The 23,585-nt window shown below is 44.1% G+C and overlaps 1 protein-coding gene across 17 annotated transcripts in view; it reads right to left on the bottom strand.

The window, feature by feature from the left end:
* The window catches only part of tanc2a (tetratricopeptide repeat, ankyrin repeat and coiled-coil containing 2a), a 1,067,833-nt gene that overhangs the window by 504,249 nt on the left and 539,999 nt on the right, over positions 1–23,585 (bottom strand). For all 17 annotated transcript variants that reach the window (XM_038778854.1, XM_038778853.1, XM_038778860.1 and 14 more), the window contains one exon: positions 19,265–19,447. In XM_038778854.1, the coding sequence (XP_038634782.1) occupies positions 19,265–19,447 (183 nt within the window). The remainder of the gene's footprint in view (positions 1–19,264; positions 19,448–23,585) is intronic.

Genomic DNA, 23,585 nt, shown 5'->3' with positions numbered 1-23,585 from the left:
AGGATCACTCAGCCCTGACCTCACTCCAGCCTTGGTTCAAACATGGACAAAAGAGCTGAATGCCAGAGGGAAAGTGAGAGTGACTGCCCTTGACATCAAGGTAGCATTTGACCGAGTATGGCAAGGAGCCCGAGCTAATCTAGAGTCAATGTGACTCTGGGGAAAACTCTCGGCTGGTTGGAGTCATACCTGGCATAAAGGAAGATGGTTGCGGTGGTTGGAGGTCAATCATCTCAGCTCCAGGACATCACTGCAGGAGTTCCTCAGGGTAGTGTCTTACGCCCAATCATCTTCAGCTGCTTCATCAAAGACCTCCCTTCCATTGTAATGTCAGAAGTGGGGATGTTTGTGGATGACTGCACAATATTCAGCACCATTCGCGACTCCTCAGATAATGAAGCAATCCATGTCTAAATGCAGCAAGACCTGGACAATATGCAGGCTTGGGCTAATATGTGGCATGTTACATTCGCGCCACACAAATGCCAGGCAATAATCATCTCCTACAAGGGAGGATCTAACCATCGCCCCTGACATACAATGGCATTACGATTGCTGAATCCCTCAGATTCAACAGACTGGGGATTACCATTGATCAGAATCTGAACTGGACAGCCATACAGACTAGGAATCTAGAGTGCTGAATTTGTGTGCATTAGAGTGTTATAGTGAGAGTTTGGTGACTGAGGGATAGCAAGGGTTCATTTTTATCTAAAGTCTACTCTTTCTTTTATTTAGTAAATTAACTTTAAAAGTTGCTGTTAGGGTTAGATGAAGAGTATGAAGGGAGCCGGGAATTTACAGAGTGTGCAGCTGACCGGGAGCAGAGTCGGAGGGCGGAATTCCAGTTGGTTCACAGGGCAGCTACATTCTGTAAAATAACAGTTGTTTGTTTTTGTTTTTTGGGGGCAGCAAGCTATCTTTGTATCATTTAGCAGAATTACCAATATTAGAGGGTTCACTTGAGAGAGTAGCAGCAGTATATTTTGAAGGACCTAACGGGTGTTTCATCTTTTCTTTTTCCTTTTAAATCTCTTTGGGAATTCAGATTGGAGACGATCGAGGCTAGGGCAGTTGCATGCTCCTCCTGTAGCATGTGGGTGGTGAGGGACACCACTGGTGTCCCTGCTGACTACACCCGCAGGAAGTGCACCCAACTCCAGCTCCTCAGAGGTCAGTTTAGGGAACTGGAGCTGAATGAACTTCGGATCATCCGGGAGGTAGAGGGGTGATAGAGAGGAGTTACAGGGAGGTTGCCACACCCAAGGTGCAGGACAAGAGTAGCTAAGTTACAGTCAGGGGAAGGAAAATAAACGGGCAGACAGTGCAGGGATCCTCCGTGGCCATTCCCTTTCAAAACAAGTATACCATTTTGATGCTGTTGGGGGGGGGGGGGGGGGGAGACCTACCAGGGGAAGGCCCTCGCGGGCCTTCTTTAAGGGGGAGGGGGAGCAACCAGAAGTCATGGTGCACATAGTCACCAAAGGCATAGCAAAGAAAAAGGATGAGGATCTAAAAGGTGATTTTAGGAAGTTAGGTTGGAAGTTAAAGAGCAGGACAAGCAGGGTAGTGATCTCAGGATTGCTACAGGTGCCATGTGCAAGTGTGGCAAGGAACATAGAGTGAGTACAGCCAAAAACGTGGTTACAGGACTGGTGCTGGAGGGAAGGCTTCAGATATGTGGAACATTGGGATATCTTCTGGGGAAGGTGGGACCTGTACATGAAAGACGGATTGCACCTAAACTGGAAGGACACCAATATCCTGGGTGTGAGGTTTGCTAGAGCTCTTCGGGAGGGTTTAAATTAGTTTGGCATGGGGATGGGAACCAGAGCTATGGATCAGAGGATAAGGTAGATGTTGAACAGGCAGAAATAGTATGCAGCGAGTCTGTGAGGAAGGATAGACAGTTGATAGGGCAAAGTTGCACTCAGTGGAATGGGGTAAAGTGTGTCCGTTTCAATGCAAGGTGTGTCAGGAATAAGGGAGATGAACTTAGAGCATGGATCAGTACTTGGAACTATGATGTTCTGGCCATTACGGAGACATGGATTTCACAGGGGCAGGAATGGCTGTTAGCTGTTCCGGGGTTTAGATGTTTTAAGAAGAATAGGGAGGTAGGTTAAAGAGGAGGGGGGTGGCACTGTTAATTAGGGAGTGCATCACAGCTGCAGAAAAGGAGGTAGTCGAGGATAGTTTGTCTGTTGAGTCAGAATGGATGGAAGTCAGAAACAAGAAGGGAGCAGTCACTTTATTGGGAGTTTTCTATAGAGCCCCTAATAGCAGCAGAGAGATGGAGGAACAGATTGGGCGGCAGATCTTTGAAAGGTGCAGCAGTAACAGAGTTGTTGTCATGGGTGACTTCAACTTCCCTAATATTGACTGGAACCGCCTTCATGCAAATGGTTTGGATGGAGCAGATTCTGTCAGGTGTGTACAGGAAGGATTCCTGACTCAATATGTAGATAGGTTGACTAGGGAGTAGGCCATATTGAATTTGGTGCTTGGCAACGAACCAGTCCAGGTGTCAGATGTCTCGGCGGAAGAGCATTTCGGTGACAGTGACCACAACTCCTTGACCTTTACCATAGTCATGGAGAGGGATAGGAACAGACAGTATGGGAAGGTATTTAATTGGGGGAGGGGAAATTATACTGCTATTAGACAGTAGCTGAGGAGCATAAAGTGGGAGCAGTTGTTCTTGGGGAAATGCACAACAGTAATGCGGGGGTTGTTTAAGGAGCACTTGCTGCGAGTGCTGAATAGTTTTGTCCTACTGAGACAGGGAAGGAATGGTCAGGTGAAGGAGCCTTGGATGACAAGAGAAGTGGAGCTTCTAGTCAAGAGGAAGAAGGAAGCTTACGTAGGGTTGAGGAAGCAAGGATCTGGCAAGGCTCTAGAGGGTTACAAGGTAGCCAGGAAGGAACTCAAAAATGGACTGAGCGGAGCTAGAAGGGGGACATGAAAAAGCCCTGGCGGGAAGGATTAGGGAAAACCCCAAGGTGTTCTACACTAATGTGAAAAGAGGATGATCAGAGTGAGAGTGGGGCCGATCAGGGATAGTGAAGGGAACTTGTGCTTAGGGTCTGAGGAGATGGGAAAGGCCCTAAATGAATACTTTGCTTCAGTATTCACTAGAGAGGGACCTTGTTGCTCATGTGAACAGTGTGAACCAGGTTAATAGTCTCAAACAAGTTGATATTAAGAAGGAGTATGTGCTGGAAATTTTGAAAAGCATCAGGATAGATATGTCACCTGGGCCTGACGGGATATACCCAAGTTTACTACAGGAAGCGAGGGAGGAGATTGCTGCGCCGTTGGCGATGATTTTTGCGTTCGCACTCTCCACTGGAGTAGTACCGGATGATTGGAGGGAGGTGAATGTTGTTCCCCATTTTCAAGAATGGGAATAGGGAAATCCCTGGGAATTACAGACCAGTCAGTCTTACGTCTGTGGTGAGCAAAATATTGGAAAGGATTCTGAGAGATAGGATTTATGATTATTTAGAAAAACATAGTTTGATTAAAGATAGTCAGCATAGCTTTGTGAAGGGCAGAACATGCCTCACAAGCCTCATTGAATTCTTTGAGGATGTGACAAGATGCATTGATGAAGGTCGGGCAGTGGATGTGCATATGGATTTCAGTAAGGCCTTTGATAAGGTTCCCCATCGTAGGCTCATTCAGAAAGTTAGGGGGCATGGGATACATGGAAATTTGGCTGTCTGGATGCAGAATTGGCTGGCCGAAAGACGATAGCGAATGGTAGTGGATGGAAAGTATTCCGCTTGGAGGTCGGTGACCAGTGGTGTCCCGCAGGAATCTGTTCTGAGACCTCTGCTCTATGTGGTTTTTATAAATGACTTGGATGAGGAAGTGAAAGGGTGTGTTAGTACATTTGCCGATGACATGAAGGTTGGTGGAGTTGTAGATAATGTCGAGGGCTGTTGCAGGTTACATCAGGACATTGACAGGATGCAGAGCTGAGAAGTGGCAGATGGATAAATCAACCTTGATAAATGTGAAGTGATTCATTTTGGAAGGTCGAATTTGAATGCTGAATACAGGGTTAAAGGCAGGATTCTTGGAAGTGTCGAGGAACAGAGGGATCTTGGGGTCCACGTATTGATCCCTCAAAGTTGCCACCCAACATTCTCCCCATGTCTGCGTGGGTTTCGCCCCCACAACCCAAAAATGTGCAGAGTAGGTGGATTGGCCACGCTAAATTGCCCCTTAATTGGAAAAAATAATTGGGTAATCTAAATTTATAAAAAAAAAAAGTTGCCACCCAGGATGATAGGTTTGTAAGAAGGCCTTTGGTGTGTTGGCTTTCATTAACAGGGGGATTGAGTTTAAGAGCCACGAGGTTTTGCTGCAGCTATATAAAACCCTGGTTAGACCACACTTGGAATATTGTGTCTAGTTCTGGTCACCTCATTATACGAAGGATGTGGATGCTTTGGAGAGGGTGCAGAGGAGATTTATAGAGAGGATAGAGAGGATAGCTAGAGACTTCCCCAGGACAGAAATGGCTGTCTCGAGAGACAGCATTTTAAGGTGATTGGAAGAAGGTATAGGGGAGATGTCAGAGGTAGGTTCTTTACACAGATTCTGATGGGTGCGTGGAATTAACTGCCAGCAGATGTGGTGGAGTCAGTCATTAGGGACCTTTAAGCAACTCTTGGAGAGGCACCGGACAGCAGTAAATTGAAGGGGTGTAGGTTAGGTTCATCTTAAATTAGGATAAATGGTCGGCACATCGTAGGCCGAAGGGCCTGTACTGTGCTATACTGTTCTATGTTCTATGAATCCTACGGCAAGTAACTGACCTCCTGACACTCGAAAGCCTATCCACCATCTACAAGCGCAAGTCGGGAGAGTGTAATGGAATACTCTCCACTTGCGTGGATGAGTGCAGCTACTGGGGCTGGTTTAGCACAGGGCTAAATCGCTGGCTTTGAAAGCAGACCAAGGCAGGCCAGCAGCACGGTTCAATTCCCGAACAGGCGCCGGAATGTGGCGACGAGGGGCTTTTCACAGTAACTTCATTTGAATTCTACTTGTGACAATAAGCGATTTTCATTTCAAGACACAAGAAACTCGACATCATCCAGGACAAAGTAGCCCACTTGATTGCTCCTTCTTCCAAAAACATTCAGACCCTCCACCACAGCCGTGTGTAGAAGGACAAGAACAGCAGATACCCGAGAACCCCTCCAAGTCACTCACCACCCTAACTTGGAAATATATCGCCATTTCTTCACTGTCGCTTGGGCAAAAATCCTGGGACTCCTTCCCTAACAGCACAGTGAATGTACCTGCACCTCAAGGCAGCGGTTCACGAAGGCAACTTACTACCACCTTCTGTCAGGTAACTAGGGAGCAACAGCTTGCCTATCTGGCGATGGCCACATCCCATAAAATATTTTTTTTTTAAATTACCACTGTTGTCCTTAATGTGCCCTCCTCTTTCCCTAGATGTCCATTTACCCTTAATGTACTCGTAAAACAAGTTAGGATTTTTCTTTCTTTTACCAGTCAGTATCCTTTCATGTCCCCTTTTTGATCTCCTAATTTCCTTTCTAAGATCCCTTTTGCACATTCTATACGCATCTGAGCCATCAACACCTGCTATAAGTGTCCCCTTTTCTCTGTATCCCACGCTGCACACCCCTTGATATCCAGGGTTCACTGGATTTGTTGGTAACATCCTTTTTCTTGATTGGAACATGTTGGCCCTGTACTCTCCCTATTTCCTTCTTGAATGTGTCCCACTGTTCTGTCACTGATTTACCGAAAAGTATTTGCTCCCAGTCCACTCTGGCCAAATGATATCTGATCTTTTTTAAATTGGCCTTCCCCCAGTTTAGACCTCTGATCTCAGGCCCATCCATGTCATTTTTCCATAACAATCTTGAATGTAACTGAGCTATTATTGCTATCTGCAAAATGCTTCCACACTGATACCTCAACCACTTGCCCGGCTTCATTACCTAAAATTAAGTCCAGGACTGCCCCCCACCCTCTCTTTTGGAACCGGGGCGGCATGGTAGCACAGTGGTAGTGCTGTTGCTTCACAGCCCTAGGTTCACTTTCCGGCTTGGGTTATTGTCTGAGCGGAGTCTGCACATTCTCTCCCCGTCTACGTAGGTTTCCCCCGGGTACTCCGATTTCCTCCCACAGTCCAAAGATGTGCAGGTTAGGTGGATTGGCCATGATAAATTGTCCTTAGTGTTCAAAAAGGTTAGATGGGGTTACTGGGATGGGGTGGAGGTGTGGGCTTTCCCAGGGCCAGTGCAGACTCGATGGGCTGAATGGCCTGCTTCTGCACTGTACATTCTATGATTCTATGACCTTCAGCCCCTGAAACTCATTGAAGAGTTCATTAAGGGATTAGCAGTTCAATCTAGAATTTTTTTATGTTTTTCCAGCAACCTGAACAATCTTGTGCACGTTTGAGTACAGTTTTGCCTAGCTCCCTTGAAAATTGCTTTGAATTATTTTTTAAATTCACTTTGGGTTCAACGAGCTCCTGCACAAGTGCTGCTCCTACCTTTGTTGTCCATGGCTGTGTACTGCTCCATTCCACCTCCAGGAGCTGCATGTTACAACTGGAAGGACAGCAGCAGCCCCCAACATGGCTGTTGCATGCCTTTGTCGCTGGTACAGACAAGCAGCTCCCACCTCCTGGAGTTGCGAGACGCCTCTAAGTGGGTGCTGAGTTTGCCTCATAGTCAATTAAGTGATTTGTATTTGAGCATAGCTTCTAGAAGGTGACGCAGTTTGGGAATCGAGTTGGGACCTGAACTTCATCCGGATGTGGAGTTCTCAAACCCACACTGAAAACCCAACTCACTATCTTGAAGGATCTCCATTCTTTAAATGATATACATTCTCTAAACATGTTTGAATAAAACCTAGCTTGATTGTTTCTCGGCAAACCAGGTACATGGCATGCTGTGACAAATGTTGTGATAGGCTGCTCCACACAAAGTATACTCATATCATATATAAAGCTCAGGACCTTCATCTTTGCCCTAGTGCCCAAAACAATATCCTGAATTAGTTGGGCAGATGAACTTGCTCAAAGTATAAACAAAACTTTACATGGTAACAAATCTGCCTTTCATCATCCATACATTTTCCACACGCTATACGAATGTATCACGGTATGTCATTCAGGATTGGAGCTACTGCTGCAATCCAAAAACATGTTGTGGAGCAATCAGAGCTCAGACAACGTCATGTGGCAGAAGCTATCAATTGAAACATAATTGAAAAGCACTACAGAATGGATGAAATAACTGTTAACCTGCCCATCATCTTTCCCCAGAATAGCAATGTAGAAGGCACAGGATCATTCACACATTCATTCCTTGGTTTTGTGTTTGCCTTGAGGACTTTGCATTACAGGCAACCAACTGTTGCGACAGCTACAATTTTTTCAAACAAAGAGACACCTATCAATTTAATTTTCTGCAGCATTCCGCTTCCAGCTATTGTGTGATGGTAAATGGAACGGAAACGCTTTGTCCAAATGAAATAAGATACTTTGGTAAAACCATCTGGTGGGTGGATGTGCATACCTTCAGTGATATCTGGTGTTATTTTGGGGTTTTACATTTTTTGGATCCATTTCATAACACCAATGCCTTTCTGGCACTGCTGACACGAAAGTGGCACTGTCAGATTTTTTTATTCAATCACATGAATGTAACCATTGCTGGCAACACTGACACTTATTGCCCATTCCTAGATTTCAAAATTGTATCCTGCGCCCAGTCCATATGGAGTAGATGTTTTACTTGATTAATACAAGGAAAGAATTGTGTATTATGTTCTGTCTAAACAAAATAAGTTGTCATTTCAAAACTCAAATTATTTGAGGAGTTTGTTCCATCAATACTTTTAGGTAGATTTTCTACTTTTGAAATATTCTAAAAATAATCATTTGCAATAAACTTGTCGAGAAGGGGCAGCACGGTGGCGCAGTGGGTTAGCACAGCGGCCACACTGTGGGTTTCACCCCCACAACCCAAAAATGTGAAAGCTAGGTGGATTGGCCATGCTAAATTGCCCCTTAATTGGAAAAAATGAATTGGGTACTCTAAAAATTTTTTAAAACTTGCCAAGAATACACTTCATTACAACAGAAGAGGTTTGATTGCTTTGTGACAACTGAGTCAACAACTGTATTAATGATGATTTATTGTGCTACATTTTAAATTGCTTTACCGGCACATGCAATGAAGCTTGCAGATTAGCTGTAATACACACAGATTGTTTTGCATTAACCTATTTGAAAAATGGAAGCTGATTTTACTGAGAAAGCCAACTCTTGCGCTGAGAAATTGAGATTTACTCGGGATGTAAGGCAAGGTACAAGCAAGAAAAAACAGCTCAAGTATTGTGATGTGAACCCACTGAGAAGCAATCTAATTTGTCTGCTTCCTGCTGAATCAGAAATTTCCAATTTGTTCTAAATGCTTCAAGTCAGCAGTGTGCTTCACCGTCAAGACTAAGTGGAGTGGCATTTTGATGTACGAAACTTCAGTATATTGGGAAACTTCAGTATATTGACTATCTAAACTTATTAAAAATCCTATTAAGTTCTGATGTCTTCCTCGTCACCTCCATAAAACATAGCAACCTACTTCAATGATTTGCGCTCCTTGGCTTTGAGACTCAGTTTCTGAGCCTGGCAAATTCAGATTGACAGATACACAATCACAGAATAGTTACGGTGTAAGAGGAGGCCATTTGGCAAAGCTGCTCTGTTCTAATTTTAGACTCATGACAACCAATCCTTAACAATTAATCTAGTACAGAGCCAGACAGGAGTGTAGAAAAAAAGTGTTGAAAGCTTTAGGTCCAACAGCATCTGCTCCTCAGCACAAACCAGAAACTACCACATGTCATGTCTCAAATTGTTATCATCTGCACCTCAAAGTATTATTTTCTGAAAGAATTGAACTAAATTTGCATTTGAACCAAAATTATTTGCATCCACCACCTCCTTAGGAACCCTGTTCTACAGACTAAACACAAATTTTCTGAAGGCTTGCAAAGGGTGCAAAGGAGATTTACCAGGATGCTGCCTGGTTTGGAGGGTAGGTCTTATGAGGAAAGGTTGAGGGAGCTAGGGCTTTTCTCTTCGGAGGGGAGGAGGATGAGAGGCGACTTAATAGAGGTTTATAAGATGATGAGGGGGATAGATAGATTGGACGTTCAGAGACTATTTCCTCGGGTTGATATAGCTGTTACAAGGGGTCATAACTATAAGGTTCAGGGTGGGAGATATAGGAGGGATGTCCGAGGTAGGTTCTTTACTCAGAGAGTGGTTAGGGTGTGGAATGGACTGCCTGCTGTGATAGTAGAGTTGGACACTTCAGGAACTTTCAAGCGTTTATTGGATAGGCACATGGAGCACACCACAATGACAGGGTGTTGGGTAGCTTGATCTTGGTTTCGGACAAAGCTCAGCACAACATCGAGGGCCGAAGGGCCTGTTCTGTGCTGTACTGTTCTATGTTCTATGTTCTAATTTTGAATTTACCTCTCAAGCTTAGCTGCATCCTTTGCTGCAGACAAGGTGTAACAGCTCAACATAGCTACATCATCTAATCCCTTTATAATCATATAACCTCCCAACCTGGTCTTTTTGTAGTAAGAATATGATCAATTATATAATTGCTCAGAACAGTCCAATCCCTTCATCATTCTGGTTCCCTTCTTTTGTATCCCTATAACAGCTTCACTGTCATTTTTGTATTGTGGTACACAGAACTCGACACATTATTCTAAATTCAGTTGCACTATCAATTTACAGTGTTCCCTATTTAGGCTTTATACTTGCATTTCATATCTTCCAATATCGGATTTGATTTACTGATTGCCAATTTATTTGTCAGCTAGATTCTCAGAATTCCTTCATTTTCTATGCACTTGCCCAAATCTTCCGATCTCCAGATCGTCAGGGACTGACCATATGACCAGAAATGCACGTCAGGACCCTGTGGAAATTCCTTTATGGTGACCCCCCCCCCATGAAAATTGGCCAGGATATTTCAAATTCAAAAGCATATTCCCTTGCTCCATGAGACCTTCCGCAAATGTCTCCGGCTCAGTCAGAGACTTCAGATACTTACCTGGATTTTTCCCCAAGAAATGCTGGACAGATTAAAGCCTCGTCTAACATCTGGATAATGGCACAACTGATCCCCTCAATCACTGACACTAATCGCCCGACTACCCTCCCTGAAAGCACCAAAGACCCCGACTACCCTCCTCAACACCTGAGTATCCACCTGGTCTACCTGACTTTTTCCTTTATTCGTCCATGAGACATGGGCGTGGGATGTGCCAGCATTTATTGCCCATCCATAATTACCCTTGAAGGGCAGTTATGAGCCAACCACACTGCTGTGCGTCTGGAATCACATTTAGGCCAGAACAGGTGAGGATGGCGCATTTCCTTCCCTAAAGCTCATTCGTGAGCCAGATGGGTTTTATGGCCAGCCATAATCCTCCAGATCAGAGTTACCATCACACCCACCTGTCACCTCAGCAACCCTACCCACATACCAATTTACTCTTATTCAGCTGCCTCACCCGACACTGCCCAAAGTACACTGCCTGAAAATCCTCCATACATTTTTAAAATATTGGATGTGCCCTGAAACCTATTGGGCTACCAACCAAGAATGGGAAAGTGGGATTAGGCTAGACAGCTGGTTTGACCGTCGAATAGCCTCCTGTGCTGTAAATTCTCTGTTTCTGTACTCTTAACTTGGATATTTATTTTTTTAAGAAATATATTTATTAGGATTTTAATTTTAGAAATTGACACAACAAACTTACAATACCATACACACAAAAAAGTGAAACAAATAGAACAGGGAATCAGTATGCAACCCACACCCCGAACTTCTCGGGCAGTTTTCCGAGACACACAAATGGGGAGAGTCAGCCACCAATAAATAAGGGGAGAAAATCACACCTACCCCAGGCGGAAAAAAACAAGATAACTATTAAGTACAGTGCTCAGCCCATCTCTAAATTTCCATGCACCCGAGGACTAAATCCAGCCTCTCCTGGTCCACCCCTCAAAAAAAAAAGGGGGCATCCTCCGATCATCGCAGGTAACGGGATACTAGCCACGGCCCAGGGCCTTGCCTTGCCCAGTTCCTGGGATCTTCCACACAACCCCAAATCCTGCAGCCTGCCAAGTCTGTACGCACCAAACCCTACCCAGGGCAATGCACCACCCCCACTCACACTGTGGAAGTGGATTACATTTATTGTCTTGTTTTAACCTTGCTGTCTGTACGTAATATTAAGGTTCTGAAATATATCTGTGATCATCAAGTAAAAAGATGTTAAAGGGTTGAGGGAATGGAATGAGAACAGATCTCTGTTAGTGCAGAGACAGCAAAGATGAGTGTGTAAAACCTTGTCAACTGAGACAATGGGCATTGGAATGTGAAAGAGCTGACTCAGGAGCACGAGAGGGAAGGAGATAAGGAAGTTGGACCTGATGGACGGATAGGATAAGAAAACCGTTAGCAGCAGCAGTATTAGTGAACCGTGCTTATGATTATGTCATAGTAACCACCCTACCTCAGGATAATAATTCCATATAAGTACATGTTCTGGATCCTTGCCAAATCATTGGTGTATCTAGGAATTTAAGGGACCACCTCTAAGCTGTGATTGTATAAAGGGACAGTCCGTACTCTGGGACTTTGGCATTTCTCGAAGGTGGTTCCCCGACTACTTAGAGATTTGTCCCGGCTGTGAATAAATGAATATTCGTTACTGACGTGTTCGAGTGTTTTACTTCTGGACTGACGAACGGCTATGTGAAAGCGCAATTCACAACACAAGGAGAGAAAGGATAATCGCTTTAAACTTAGCCAGGTGGGGATCCCAGTCTGGGAGAAGAACCGTCAGGACGACCCCCCCCCCCCCCCCCCCCCCCCCCCCCCCCCGGATCCCCAAAACACCCACTCACTGCCAGGTCCAGGAGCAGCACAATGCTTGTCCAGAAAAAAATGGGAAATTAAAAAAAATAACCCAGATGTAGGGGACGCCCAACCGACTCATGGTAACCACCATCATATAACGGATATACAGGGCCACACTCAACCCAAATCGTCAAACAGGAATACCAATCCCACTTCAGCCTCCTAAACATACAAGGTTAAATTAAAATCTAAAGAAAAAAAAAGAAAAACACGAAACGGATTAACTGGGGCAGCGGGGAGAGCTATCCTCAATCAGTGAGGACGAACGAACCCTACAACCTCAACCTTCCACCCCTCTCTCCGCTCTGACCACACTTATCTTCCTTTGAAACAAGACGGGGGGTGAGAATGAAAACAAACCCCCCCCCCATTCACAAGGATTATAAAACATATAAGGCATAATTACAATTAGGAGTGAAACGGTGTCCAAATCCCATTTCCCAAATCAGGATAACCAATGTTACAGGCCATCACACCCATATTTCATACTCCCCTGTGGGAAAAAAGGCAGCATCAATAAAATAACGACATAATCAAAAGGGAGCAATGTTAAGGATAAACAGACGCGCTACAAGCCAGTTCTCCGGATAAAGACATCACATGAAGAAAGCAAAAGCTAAGGATAAAACAGGAGCAAACTTCAGTGTCACTCAACGAATGAGACATCATTACTTCTGCCATGGCATCTCACCAACTCCCAGGCAATCAAAAGCCTACGCTTTGGCCATGGGGGGATGGTTGCATCAGTTCAGCCACCTTCAGCCCCTCATTCTGAGCATCAGAAACATGACAATACAGGACCAATGATCAATGGTCCAGATTGACCCCTTGCCTCGGAGACAGGATACGTTGTGCTTCATCGGATCTGATAGACCCAATCTCCAGATCATGCCACTGAAATATGGCAACCAATCAGCAAACTCACTGGGGAACTCTGTACCACATCTCTCCCAGGGTCGGGCCAAGGGGTATACCCCACTTCGTCGTCTTCTCCCGATGGACAACAAACCATGCAAGAGGAACTCAACAATGCAGAATTGATTTCCCAAGAGGGAATGTGCTCTCTCAAGTACAAGAACATCCTTGTATGCCTCCATCATCTCTATAAAAAGTACCCCGCAACTCTTGGAAGTGAGCTCTGACCACCTGCACCACAGAGCTAAGATTTTCAGCAAAGGCAACATCTCTGTTGGCAGCCATTATCCAATTCACATGTAAAGTGAATGCCTGCTCAACAGCAACTGCAGCCCTGCAAGGAGGGTCCCATCCCAGCCCACTTCACCAGTCATGAACAAACAAGGATATTATTTTATATTTTTTTGAATCTATTTTATTACAAACATGTATCAAAGTAGGTTACAGCCAATAAACACCCTGGGAAACATACTTCCCAACAATCAACTATACAGTCTGTACAGATATTTTCCCTTTTTCACCCCCCCCCCCCCCCCCCCCCCCCCCGCAACGAACAGGTCCCCTAACACGGTCACAAACATCCCCCACCTTTTCTCAAACTCCCCTGCTGAGCCACTTAACTCATACTTTATCTTCTCCAAACGCAGGAAGTCGTACAGGTCACCCAACTATGCCACTACCCACGATGGCGATGCCGACTGCCACTCCAGCAAAATTCGTCGCTGTGCAATCAGAGAGGCGAAGGCCATGCCATCGGCCTTCCTCCTATCCATGAGCTCCGGTTTCTCTGAAAGCCCAAATATCGCCACCAAAGGGTACAGATCCACATCCTCTTCCACTACCCTGGCTAAGACCGCGAACATTGCCGCCCAGAATCTTCCCAATTTTTCGCAACCCCAAAACATGTTTGCGTGATTCGTTGGCCCCCACCCACACCTCTCACACTCATCTGTTACCCCCTGAAAGAACCCACCCATTCTCGACCGAATCATATGCACCCTGTGCATCACCTTAAACTGGCTCATCCTTGCACAAGAGGTCCTGTTTATCCTTTGCAGTGCCTCACTCCATACTCCCCAATTGATCTCCCCTCCCCATTTCTCCTTGATCCTCACGACCTGCTCGCCTCCCTGCTTCCCCAGCCACTTGTATATATCCCCAATTCTTCCCTCCCCTTCCACATCCGGAAGCAGCAGTCGCTCCAGCAGGGTATATCCTAGCAACCAAACCTTTCGCGCAAAGTCCCTAACCAGCAGATACCTGAACTCACAACCCCTCGGCAGCTCTACCATCTCTCTTAGCTCCTCCAGACTGGCGAATCCTTCCTCCAAATACAAATCCCTCACCTTGACCAGCCCCACTTCCCTCCATCTCCTGTATACACTATCCATCCCCCTGACTCAAACCCATGATTCTTGCACAGCGGCGTTACACCGACATCCTTTCCATCCTAAAATGCCTCCTTAACTGATTCCATATCTTCACCGTAGACTGCACCACCAGGCTCCCGGAATACTCACTCGGAACAAACGAGGATTTTAAAATTTTATCTCGCCTCTTTCTTGCAAAGACACCTACCAAACACTTCCTGGGGCATGGTATAAGCCATGTAACCCAAAAAAAGACAAATACGAAACATGCACTAGGCTGACAAGACTGATGAAAAGATGAGCAGAGCTGGAGCTCACAAAACTCAGCCGCTCCCACGCTCACATCAAGTGGCCTTCCGGTATTTATTGTAAGATTGACTCTACTGATTCAACAACAATAACGCACTCTATTTGTTGCAGTTGGCTTTGAATTTCCATTCCACATTCATATGTACATTAGAAAATTGCCTCAATAAACCAAGTGTGAATATCAATGAGGCCAGTCATGCCTTCAAACCTGTTCCACCCAATTAGATCAGGCTGGTGTGTGCTAAGGCTGTTTATATCAGCCTCCTCTGCCCTTGCAGACAGAATGTTTACCCATGCACCCTTCTTCCTCAGTTCATTTCTCTAACTGCCCTCTCCCATCCCAGCATCTCAAATTCCCACCATGCACAAAGCTGTAACTTGTCCAAAATTCTACCACCCATTTCTTGCCACCTGCCCTCCGAGTGAAAACATTTCTCCTCAACTCACTTCGACTCTTTCTGTGAATGACTTTAAACTGATACCCTCTGGTTATTGGTCTTGTTGCCAAGGGAAATATTCATTTTAGCCACGCCTCAACTTTATAGACTTCATTTAAACCTTCCTCTCAGCCACCCATGTTCCAAAGAAAACAGCCCCAACCTGTCCAATTTTTCCTCATGGCTAAAATTCTCCATTAGTCCATTTGAGCCAAGATGATGGTAGAGTGGTAATGTCACTTAAGTAATAATCCAGAGGTCCAAGCTAAAGTTCTGGAGACATGGGTTCAAATCCCACCACAACAGCTGGTGGAATTTAAATTAATTAATAAATCTGGAATACAAAGCTAGTTTCATTAAGGGTGACCAGGAAACTGTCATAAAAACCCATCTGGTTTGCAGACGCCCTTTAGGGAAGGAAATCTGCTGTCTTTACCTGATCTGGTCTACCTAAACTCTATTTGTTGCAGTAGTCCAAAGATGTGCAAGTTAGGTGGATTGGCCATTCTAAATTGCCCTTAATGTCCAAAAAGGTTCGGTTGTGTTACGGGGATAAAGGGAACAGGGTGGACGTGTGAGGCTTAAGTGGGGTGCTCTTTCCAAGGGCTGGTGCAGACTCGATGGGCTGAATGGCCTCCTTTTGCACTGTAAATTCTATGATTCTATGAAACTCCCTACCCAAAGGGACTTCTCTCATCTGTCACTTTAAACATTTGCAGTTTCCTTATCTCCTTAATGATCAGTACAAAAAACATTTCCTTTTAGTCTCCAAGTGCACACAATGACTCTGAAGTACAGTACAGACTTTCTCTAACAGAATAGATTAATTTGAGATTTCCTTCTCACTAATTTTGCTCTTCTTATCATTGGGTTCACGTTCTATCGGTATCTGCACATTTTTGTCTGATTAGTGAATAATTCCACTGTACAAAGAATTGCAGTTGAGCCGGATGCCAACACACAGTATGAGAAACACTCATTCAAGCAGTAACCTGAAATGGTACTCGTTTTGAAAACAAGCATCAATGTTTACATACTGGAACCAGAGTACCCCCACTGTCATCATCATATATCAGATATCAAACTGGAGAGATGTGGAGGGTTTGGATAGGGTACAGAAGAAATTTACCAGGATGTTGCCTCGTATGGAGGGTATTAGCTATGAGGAGACGTTGGATAAACTCAGTTTGTTCTCACTGGAACGACGGAGGCTGAGGGCGACTTGATAGAAGTATACAAAATTATGAGGGGTATGGACAGAGTGGACAGTCAGGAGCTTTTTTCCCAGGGTGGAAGAGTCAATTACGAGAGGACATAGGTTTAAGGTGCGAGGGGCAAAGTTTAGAGGAGATGTGCACAGGAAGTTTATTTACACAGGTAGCCTGGAATGCGCTGCCGGAGGAGGTGGTGGAAAGCAGGTATGATAGTGATGTTTAAGGGGCATCCTGGCAAATACATGAATAGGATAGGAATACAGGGATACGGACCCCAGAAGTGCAAAAGGTTTTAGGTTAGACGAGCAGCATGGTCGGCGGAAGCTTGGAGGATCAAAGGGCCTATTCCTGTGCTGTACTTTTCTTTGTTCTTTAGACATTCCTGTTTTATTGCTTTAGTACATAGCACAATTGAGCAGAAACTCTAGACCAACGAATCTCAAATAATCTATTCCCTCTCAGACAATTAGATAATCTAAATACGGATTATGCTGTATACAACATTACACTTGAGAGAGCAGAAGCAGCCACAAAGAGGGGATGCAAAACAACTAAACATCTCCTTAAACATATACAAACCATGCCCTAGAAATAATCTCACTCCTCTTATAGAATTTACAGTTCAGAAGGAGGCCATTCAGCCCATCGAGTCTGCACCGGCTCTTGGAAAGAGCACCCTACCCAAGGTCAACAACTCCACCCTAGCCCCATAACCCCATAACCCAGTAACCCCACCCAACACTAAGGGCAATTTTGGACTCTAAGGGCAATTTATCATGGCCAATCCACCTAACCTGCACATCTTTGGACTGTGGGAGGAAACCGGAGCACCCGGGGGAAATCCACGCACACACAGGGAGGATGTGCAGACTCCGCACAGACAGTGACCCAAGCCGGAATCGAACCTGGGACCCTGGAGCTGTGAAGCCATTGTGCTATCCACAATGCTACCGTGCTGCCCACTCTTGGGAGGTTCCACATGCCACATTCAGATTAGACTCTTGTGCAGACATAGGGGAAGATGTCATATTTTGCTTGATAGAAACAGAAGCAGTTGATGATTTGATTATTTTTTCTTTGCATACATCTATCTTCTGGTTAAAGCGTGGGGGTCCAAAAACCTTCTCCAAATCATATGACCCTTAAACTGATCTACACACTAAGACAAGTGATTTAGAGTAGCATTCTCTGAATCTTAATTCATATTTTTAATGTTGTGAATAAGTGAAAAATCATTTGTAGCGTAGGTTAAATGTAAACTAAGTGCTATTAAAAATGGGCTTTGACCCAACATAGGAACAAGAGTAAGCCATTTGGTTTCTTAACCCTATTCTGGCAAAATTGGATCTTAACAGCTCTGTGCCTCAATTGTATTTGCCCAACTTTCTTCCATATCTCAATATAAACTAATAAAAATATAAATTTGCCCAGCATTCTTTGTATTTTGGGAGAGGGGGAGGGATTTAAATGACTGTATGTGTGTGAAAGTGTGTCCTGATTGCACTCATAATTGACCTAGCTGTAATTTTATTGCATCCCTCCAGTGGAAATCATTTCTCTGTATCTACTAAAATATCAATTAGATAACCCACTAACCTTCTCAATTTAAAGGATTCCAAACCAAGCTTATGCAACCTGCCCTAATCTTATTAGCAATGTTGATTGCTATTTCTACCTAGCTATTTGTGCTCTGTGGCATTTCCAAATTCCTTTGTTTCTACCACAGCTCCAAACCTCTCAGCCTTATGAAAATATTCTGATTTTTATTTCTCAGATCCAAAGTGGATGACTAAACATTCATCCATATGGCCAGCTTTACTTTGTTTTCCAACCTACTGACATCTGCCCAGTTAGATATACAACTCACTCCTTTCATGTCATTAACCCACATGATGAAAAACCGAGGCCCAATACAGCTCCCTGGAGAACACCACTTCAAACATCCCACTAGTCAAAGACAATTCCCTTAATCCCTATTCGATCTTAAACTTCCAAATTATACCCTGTACAAAGCTACATTCAATTCTGGGCTTTTCATTTTTGCTAATAACCTCTTTTGTGGTACTTTGACAAATGGGGCAAAAGTCCATGTGTACAACATTCACAAACATTTCCCTAAATTAAACTAAGTTAATCAGATATAGTCTAGCCTTCAGAATCCCATGCAGACTCTTTAATCAGCTCATCTTGCCCAAGTAATTACACATATGTTGCGCTAGTGCCTCAAAATACTCACTTGGACAAGTAATTCTTCATCTAATTGCTAGTTGAGAACAGAAACATATTGCAAATATGAGTGGCAAACAATCTGAAATTTGAGTGGCAAATAACCTGAAATCTGAATCAGCACTCGAATACCGAGGTGCCATTATATCGTGGTATTCAATGCTAAATTTTTTGACTCGAATCTGGTCACCAATACAGAAAGGTGTTCCAGATTCCATCAGGAATTTGAATCGGATTGAACCCGACTAAGACCTCCCTCCAAGGCCTGGACCAAAGCTCTGATTACTTTAATAAGAAAGTGTGCATGGTTCATTAAATAGCTTGTAATATGTTTTCCACACTACATCAGTATTTACGCTTCAAAAGAATATTCAATTGATCATAGAGCACTTTGGGCCATCCAGTAGTCACGAAAAGCACTATATAAATGCAAGCCTTTTTTTCTTTTTGCTGATGCAAATATTTTTGATATGATTTATTGGCCAATTACCAAACTGATTTTAATGTAAGTAGGAGGACAATAATGATGAATCTTGGTAGGTGGTAGTTGTTGTTTGAGAAAAATGTCTCGTGTATGAATGGAGCTGTATGCTGCAGCAATAGAAATACAGACATTAGCTAATGCCCAAATTTCAAAGTCATTTGCCATATGATAAACATGGATACAGTACACAATAAATCCAATCCCTACATGATACAACTTTAGAGATCCAAATAGTGTGCTGTTACCTTGTTACATTGCATTAATGAACAAATTAACACCTTACCTGTTATTTTCTTTACAGGTTGAAGGCGAACACTGATAGATTGGTGCGTCAACAGAGGGGAGGAGGGGAGAGAGCGGGACATTCCTTCCATTATCCTGATGTGTTGCATTCCTTCAGAAGCTGGGACGGTCGGCACAGCGTAATCTGGTTCAAAAGCACAGTCGTTCTCTGTATTGGACACACCTTGTTTAAAAAAAAAGGAATGAAGATTTAGCCAGCAAATTAAGATGTCATAGTGCAACTGCAGAGTGATGTAAACATAAACAGTTGCCAAGAGACCCAGAATAAACCGGAGAATGATAATCTTTATTGACACAAGTATGCTTACATTAACACTGCAACAAAGTTGCTGTAAAAAGCCCCTCGTCGCCACATTCTGGCGCCTGTTCGGGTACACAGAGGGAGAATTCAGAATGTCCAAATTACCTAACAGCAAGTCTTCCGAGACTTGTGGGAGGAAACCAGAGCACCCGGAGAAAACCCACGCAACCACGGGGAAAACATGCAGACTTTACACAGACAATGACTCAAGCCGGGAATCAAACCTGGGATCCTGGAGCTGTGAAGCAACAGTGCTAATCACTATGCCACCATGCTGCCCCTGTCACTCGAGGGTTAATTTCTCTGCAAATTCTCTCCTGCCAAAACCTGGTAGCTGTCAAACTTGTGGTTGTGGACACAAATTTAATCAAAGGGTTTTGTCTACCCAGGCTGGTTTGTGATGCAGAACAAAGCCAACAGCGCAGGATCAATTCCCTGCTGAAGTTATCCATGCTTTCTCAACCCTGCCCCTCGCCTGAGGTGTGGTGATCCTCAGGTTAAATCACCACTGGTCAGGTCTCCCCCTCAAGGGGGACTATGGTGACCTTGCTTTACTGGTTAAACTTCCTGAGAATACCCATACACAGAGTGCAGTTGTCGAACAGAGCGCTTTTTAAAAATTCATATGGTTGGGAAAGTAGTTATAGTCCGATGTGGAGGTTAACAATCCTTCAGCTGCAGCGTGAATGTTTGTAATGCCACAAAGAATGGATTTCCCATGGCAGAACTTCAGAATACGGGTAATGCTGTGACTCAGATAGGCAGAGACACAATTTGAGCCATTCCTCGTGTTTTACATCTAGAGTGGCCGACCACATCTTCCGTTGCCTGCCCACAAGCAACTGAGGGTTATCCAGATTTTCCATGGAAGATTGAAACTTTAAAACAGAGTCCTGGGAAATAAGCAATGAATACAGGCTTTTAAGCAATTAAGTTGTAAAGTCATTGTCCCCGATTCAGATCCAGTGATAAAGCGTTTTGTAAGTCAAAAACTGGTCGTGACCCCTCACATGTATGTGGATCCTTTTGTGAAAAGTGAGGGGCGGGTTGGGGAAGAGATGTAGCGGGTGGTGTACTTGTAAAAGTGGAGCTGACCTGTCTGCAATTTCATGCTTGAAAACTGATTTATTGGGATAATTAACAGAAAAAAGGTTATGTCACATCGGACACTCAAGAGCCTTTCTTTGCTCTTGATAGTTTCTTTCAGTATTTGTCTTAATTAGAAGAAGGCTTTATTTCTTCTGTGTTACCATACAGCTGTTAACCAGTAAAATCTACCCAAGAAGATAAAATGTGAACGGTTAGATGCTAGATTGTGACTACAGCAGTCAGTCAGTAGAGCCACTTAATAGTGATTCGTCAAAGATCAAGAAAGGAGAGAAGGAACCAGTTCAGATTTTGCTTTGTTAACGGCAAGTCTAACAGAGGTTAGAGGTTATTGAAGTTGATTAACCGGAAAGCAACTTCAAGCATCCAAACATGTGCAGATAATTGCAAAAATTTAGAAGTTGCTCACCCACAGGGTGTGCTGGAGTAATCCCAGCCAATAGACTTGTCACTAAAAGACTACAATGGGCATGAACATGAGGCACTTTCCCACTAGTCCACCACTGAAAGTAGTGCAGTAAGTTAGGACTAGTGCATTCAGGAATAAGTGAACTCTTAGTGGTTTTATAATTGATCATTAGTAATGACTCTGGCCAGGAAAGTATGGAGTTTCATTCTTTCAAAAGTTGTGTGGAGATTTTAAAATGTTTTAAAATCTCTCTCATAATCCCATTTGTTTTTTTCATAGAATCCCTACAGTGCAGGAGGAGGGAGGAGGTAATTCGGTCCATCTTGTGGGCCACTGACCCTTTGAAAGAGCGCCCTCCTAGGCCCAGTCCCCCACCCTAGCCCCGTAACCTCACCTAACCCGTACATTTCCGGACACCAAGGAGGAATTTTAGCATGTCTAATCGACCGAACTTGCACATCCTTGGACTGTGGGAGGAAACTGGACCACCCAGAGGAAACCCACACAACCACGGGGAGAAAGTGCAAACTCCGCACAGTCACCCAAGTCCACATTTGAACCTGGGCCTCTGCCGCTGTTAGGAATCAGTGCTAACCACTGTGCCATTGTCTCTCCAATCTTCATTCCATTTTCAGTACATAAATTAAATTTTATATTTTCTGCTTCATAGGCTGGCACAGTGGCTGCCTCACTGCGGCGAGGACCCAGGTTCGATCCTTGCCCCGGTCGCTGTCCGAGTGGAGTTTGTACATTCTCCCTGTGTCTACGTAGGTCTCACCCCCACAACCCAAAGATGCGCAGGATAGGTGGATTGGCCACGCTAAATTACTCCTTAATTCAAGAAATATATATATTTTTGTTTCATGCTTCCTTTCTTAGATTCTACACGTCTCCGTAAGGATTCTTCAACACAACTGGCTGAAGAGCCTTGCGGTTTCTTATCCTTCAGAGGGTTCCAGTGTGAATCCATCAGATGCTAGGTTAGGCTCAAAAATCTGCAAGAACTTTGTGGGCAGCTGATGGCAGTAATGCCATTCGTGCATAAGGTGGGTTCAGGCTGAACCAAAATAGAAATGAAACAAATAATACCACCGTAGCCCTACCTAACCCATACATCTCCGGACACCAAGGAGGAATTTTAGCTTGTCCAATCTACCTAACCTGCACATGCTTGGACTGTAGGAGGAAACTGGACCACCCAGAGGAAACCCACGCAAGCATGGGGAGAAAGTGTAAACTCCACACAGTCACCCAAGTCCAAATAGATTCACACCCTTGTCCCAGGGAAACATAAAAATTGGCACATCTACGTGACTCATTAAAATGAGTTTATATCGGCTCTTAACTTTGCTAATTAAATATCCAGTATTGAGCCATTTGATAGATTCCATGGAAGGTTGCTTTAATTATGTACAAGCCCAAAGCATTTCATAGCGAATAAAGTATTTTTGACACATAATCACTGTTGTAATGTAGGAAAACATAACAGCCAAATCCAGAGCAAGGTCCCACAAACAGAACTATCTTGTTGATAATGGGGCAGATATCAGAAAACCTGCTCTACTCTTCCAATATTAATGCCTTTTAAATCCATCTGAGAGAACAGACAAGTTTTATGGCTCTTCTGAAAGATGGCACCTCTGGGAACACTAGCACTACACCAAAATATCAACCAATATTATATGCTTAGAAGTCTCTGCAGCGGTTTTCTGATAGAGTTGAGTGTGCTGCTATTTGACCTTCATCAATGAAGAACAGGAGGAGGGCATGCCAGGGGAAACACCAGGCATTTTTAAAAATGAAGTGTGAACCTGGTGAAGCCCAACACGATTATTTGCATGCCAAACAGCAGAAGCAGCAAGTGCTAGACAGAGCTAAGTAATTCCACAACCAACGGATCAGATCTAAGCTCGACAGTCTTCCCACAGCCATGAATGGTGGTGGACAATTAACCAACTCACTGGGGAGGCTCCAAAAATATCACTATCCACAATGATGGAGGAGTTCAGCACACCAGTGCAAAAGATTTGCAAGAATCTTCAACCAGATGTGTCGAGTGGATGATCCATATTGGTCTCCTCCAGAGGTCCTTAGCATCACAGATGTCAGTCTTCAGCCAATTCAATTAATTGCACATGATACCGAGAAAGGTTTGAAGGCATTATATACTACAAATGACAACATTCTGCCAATAGTCCTGAAGGCTTGTGCTCCAGAACTTGCCATGCCCCTAGCCAAGATGTTCCAGTATAACTACAATGCTGGAATTTACCCATCAATGTGGAAAATTGCCCAGGTATGTCCTGTACACAAAATCAGGACAAACCCTACCTGGTCAATTACCACCCCATCAGTCTACTCTTGATCATTAGCAAAATGATGGAAGGGGTAATCAACAGTGCTATCAAGCAGCATTTACTCAGCAATAACCTACTTCACGGATGCTCAGTTTGGGTTCCTCCAAGGTCACTCAGTTCCTGATCT

The sequence above is a fragment of the Scyliorhinus canicula genome, chromosome 19, assembly GCF_902713615.1.
Source record: "Scyliorhinus canicula chromosome 19, sScyCan1.1, whole genome shotgun sequence".
Taxonomy (NCBI): domain Eukaryota; kingdom Metazoa; phylum Chordata; class Chondrichthyes; order Carcharhiniformes; family Scyliorhinidae; genus Scyliorhinus; species Scyliorhinus canicula.
This window is presented reverse-complemented; position numbering and strand designations above follow the sequence as displayed.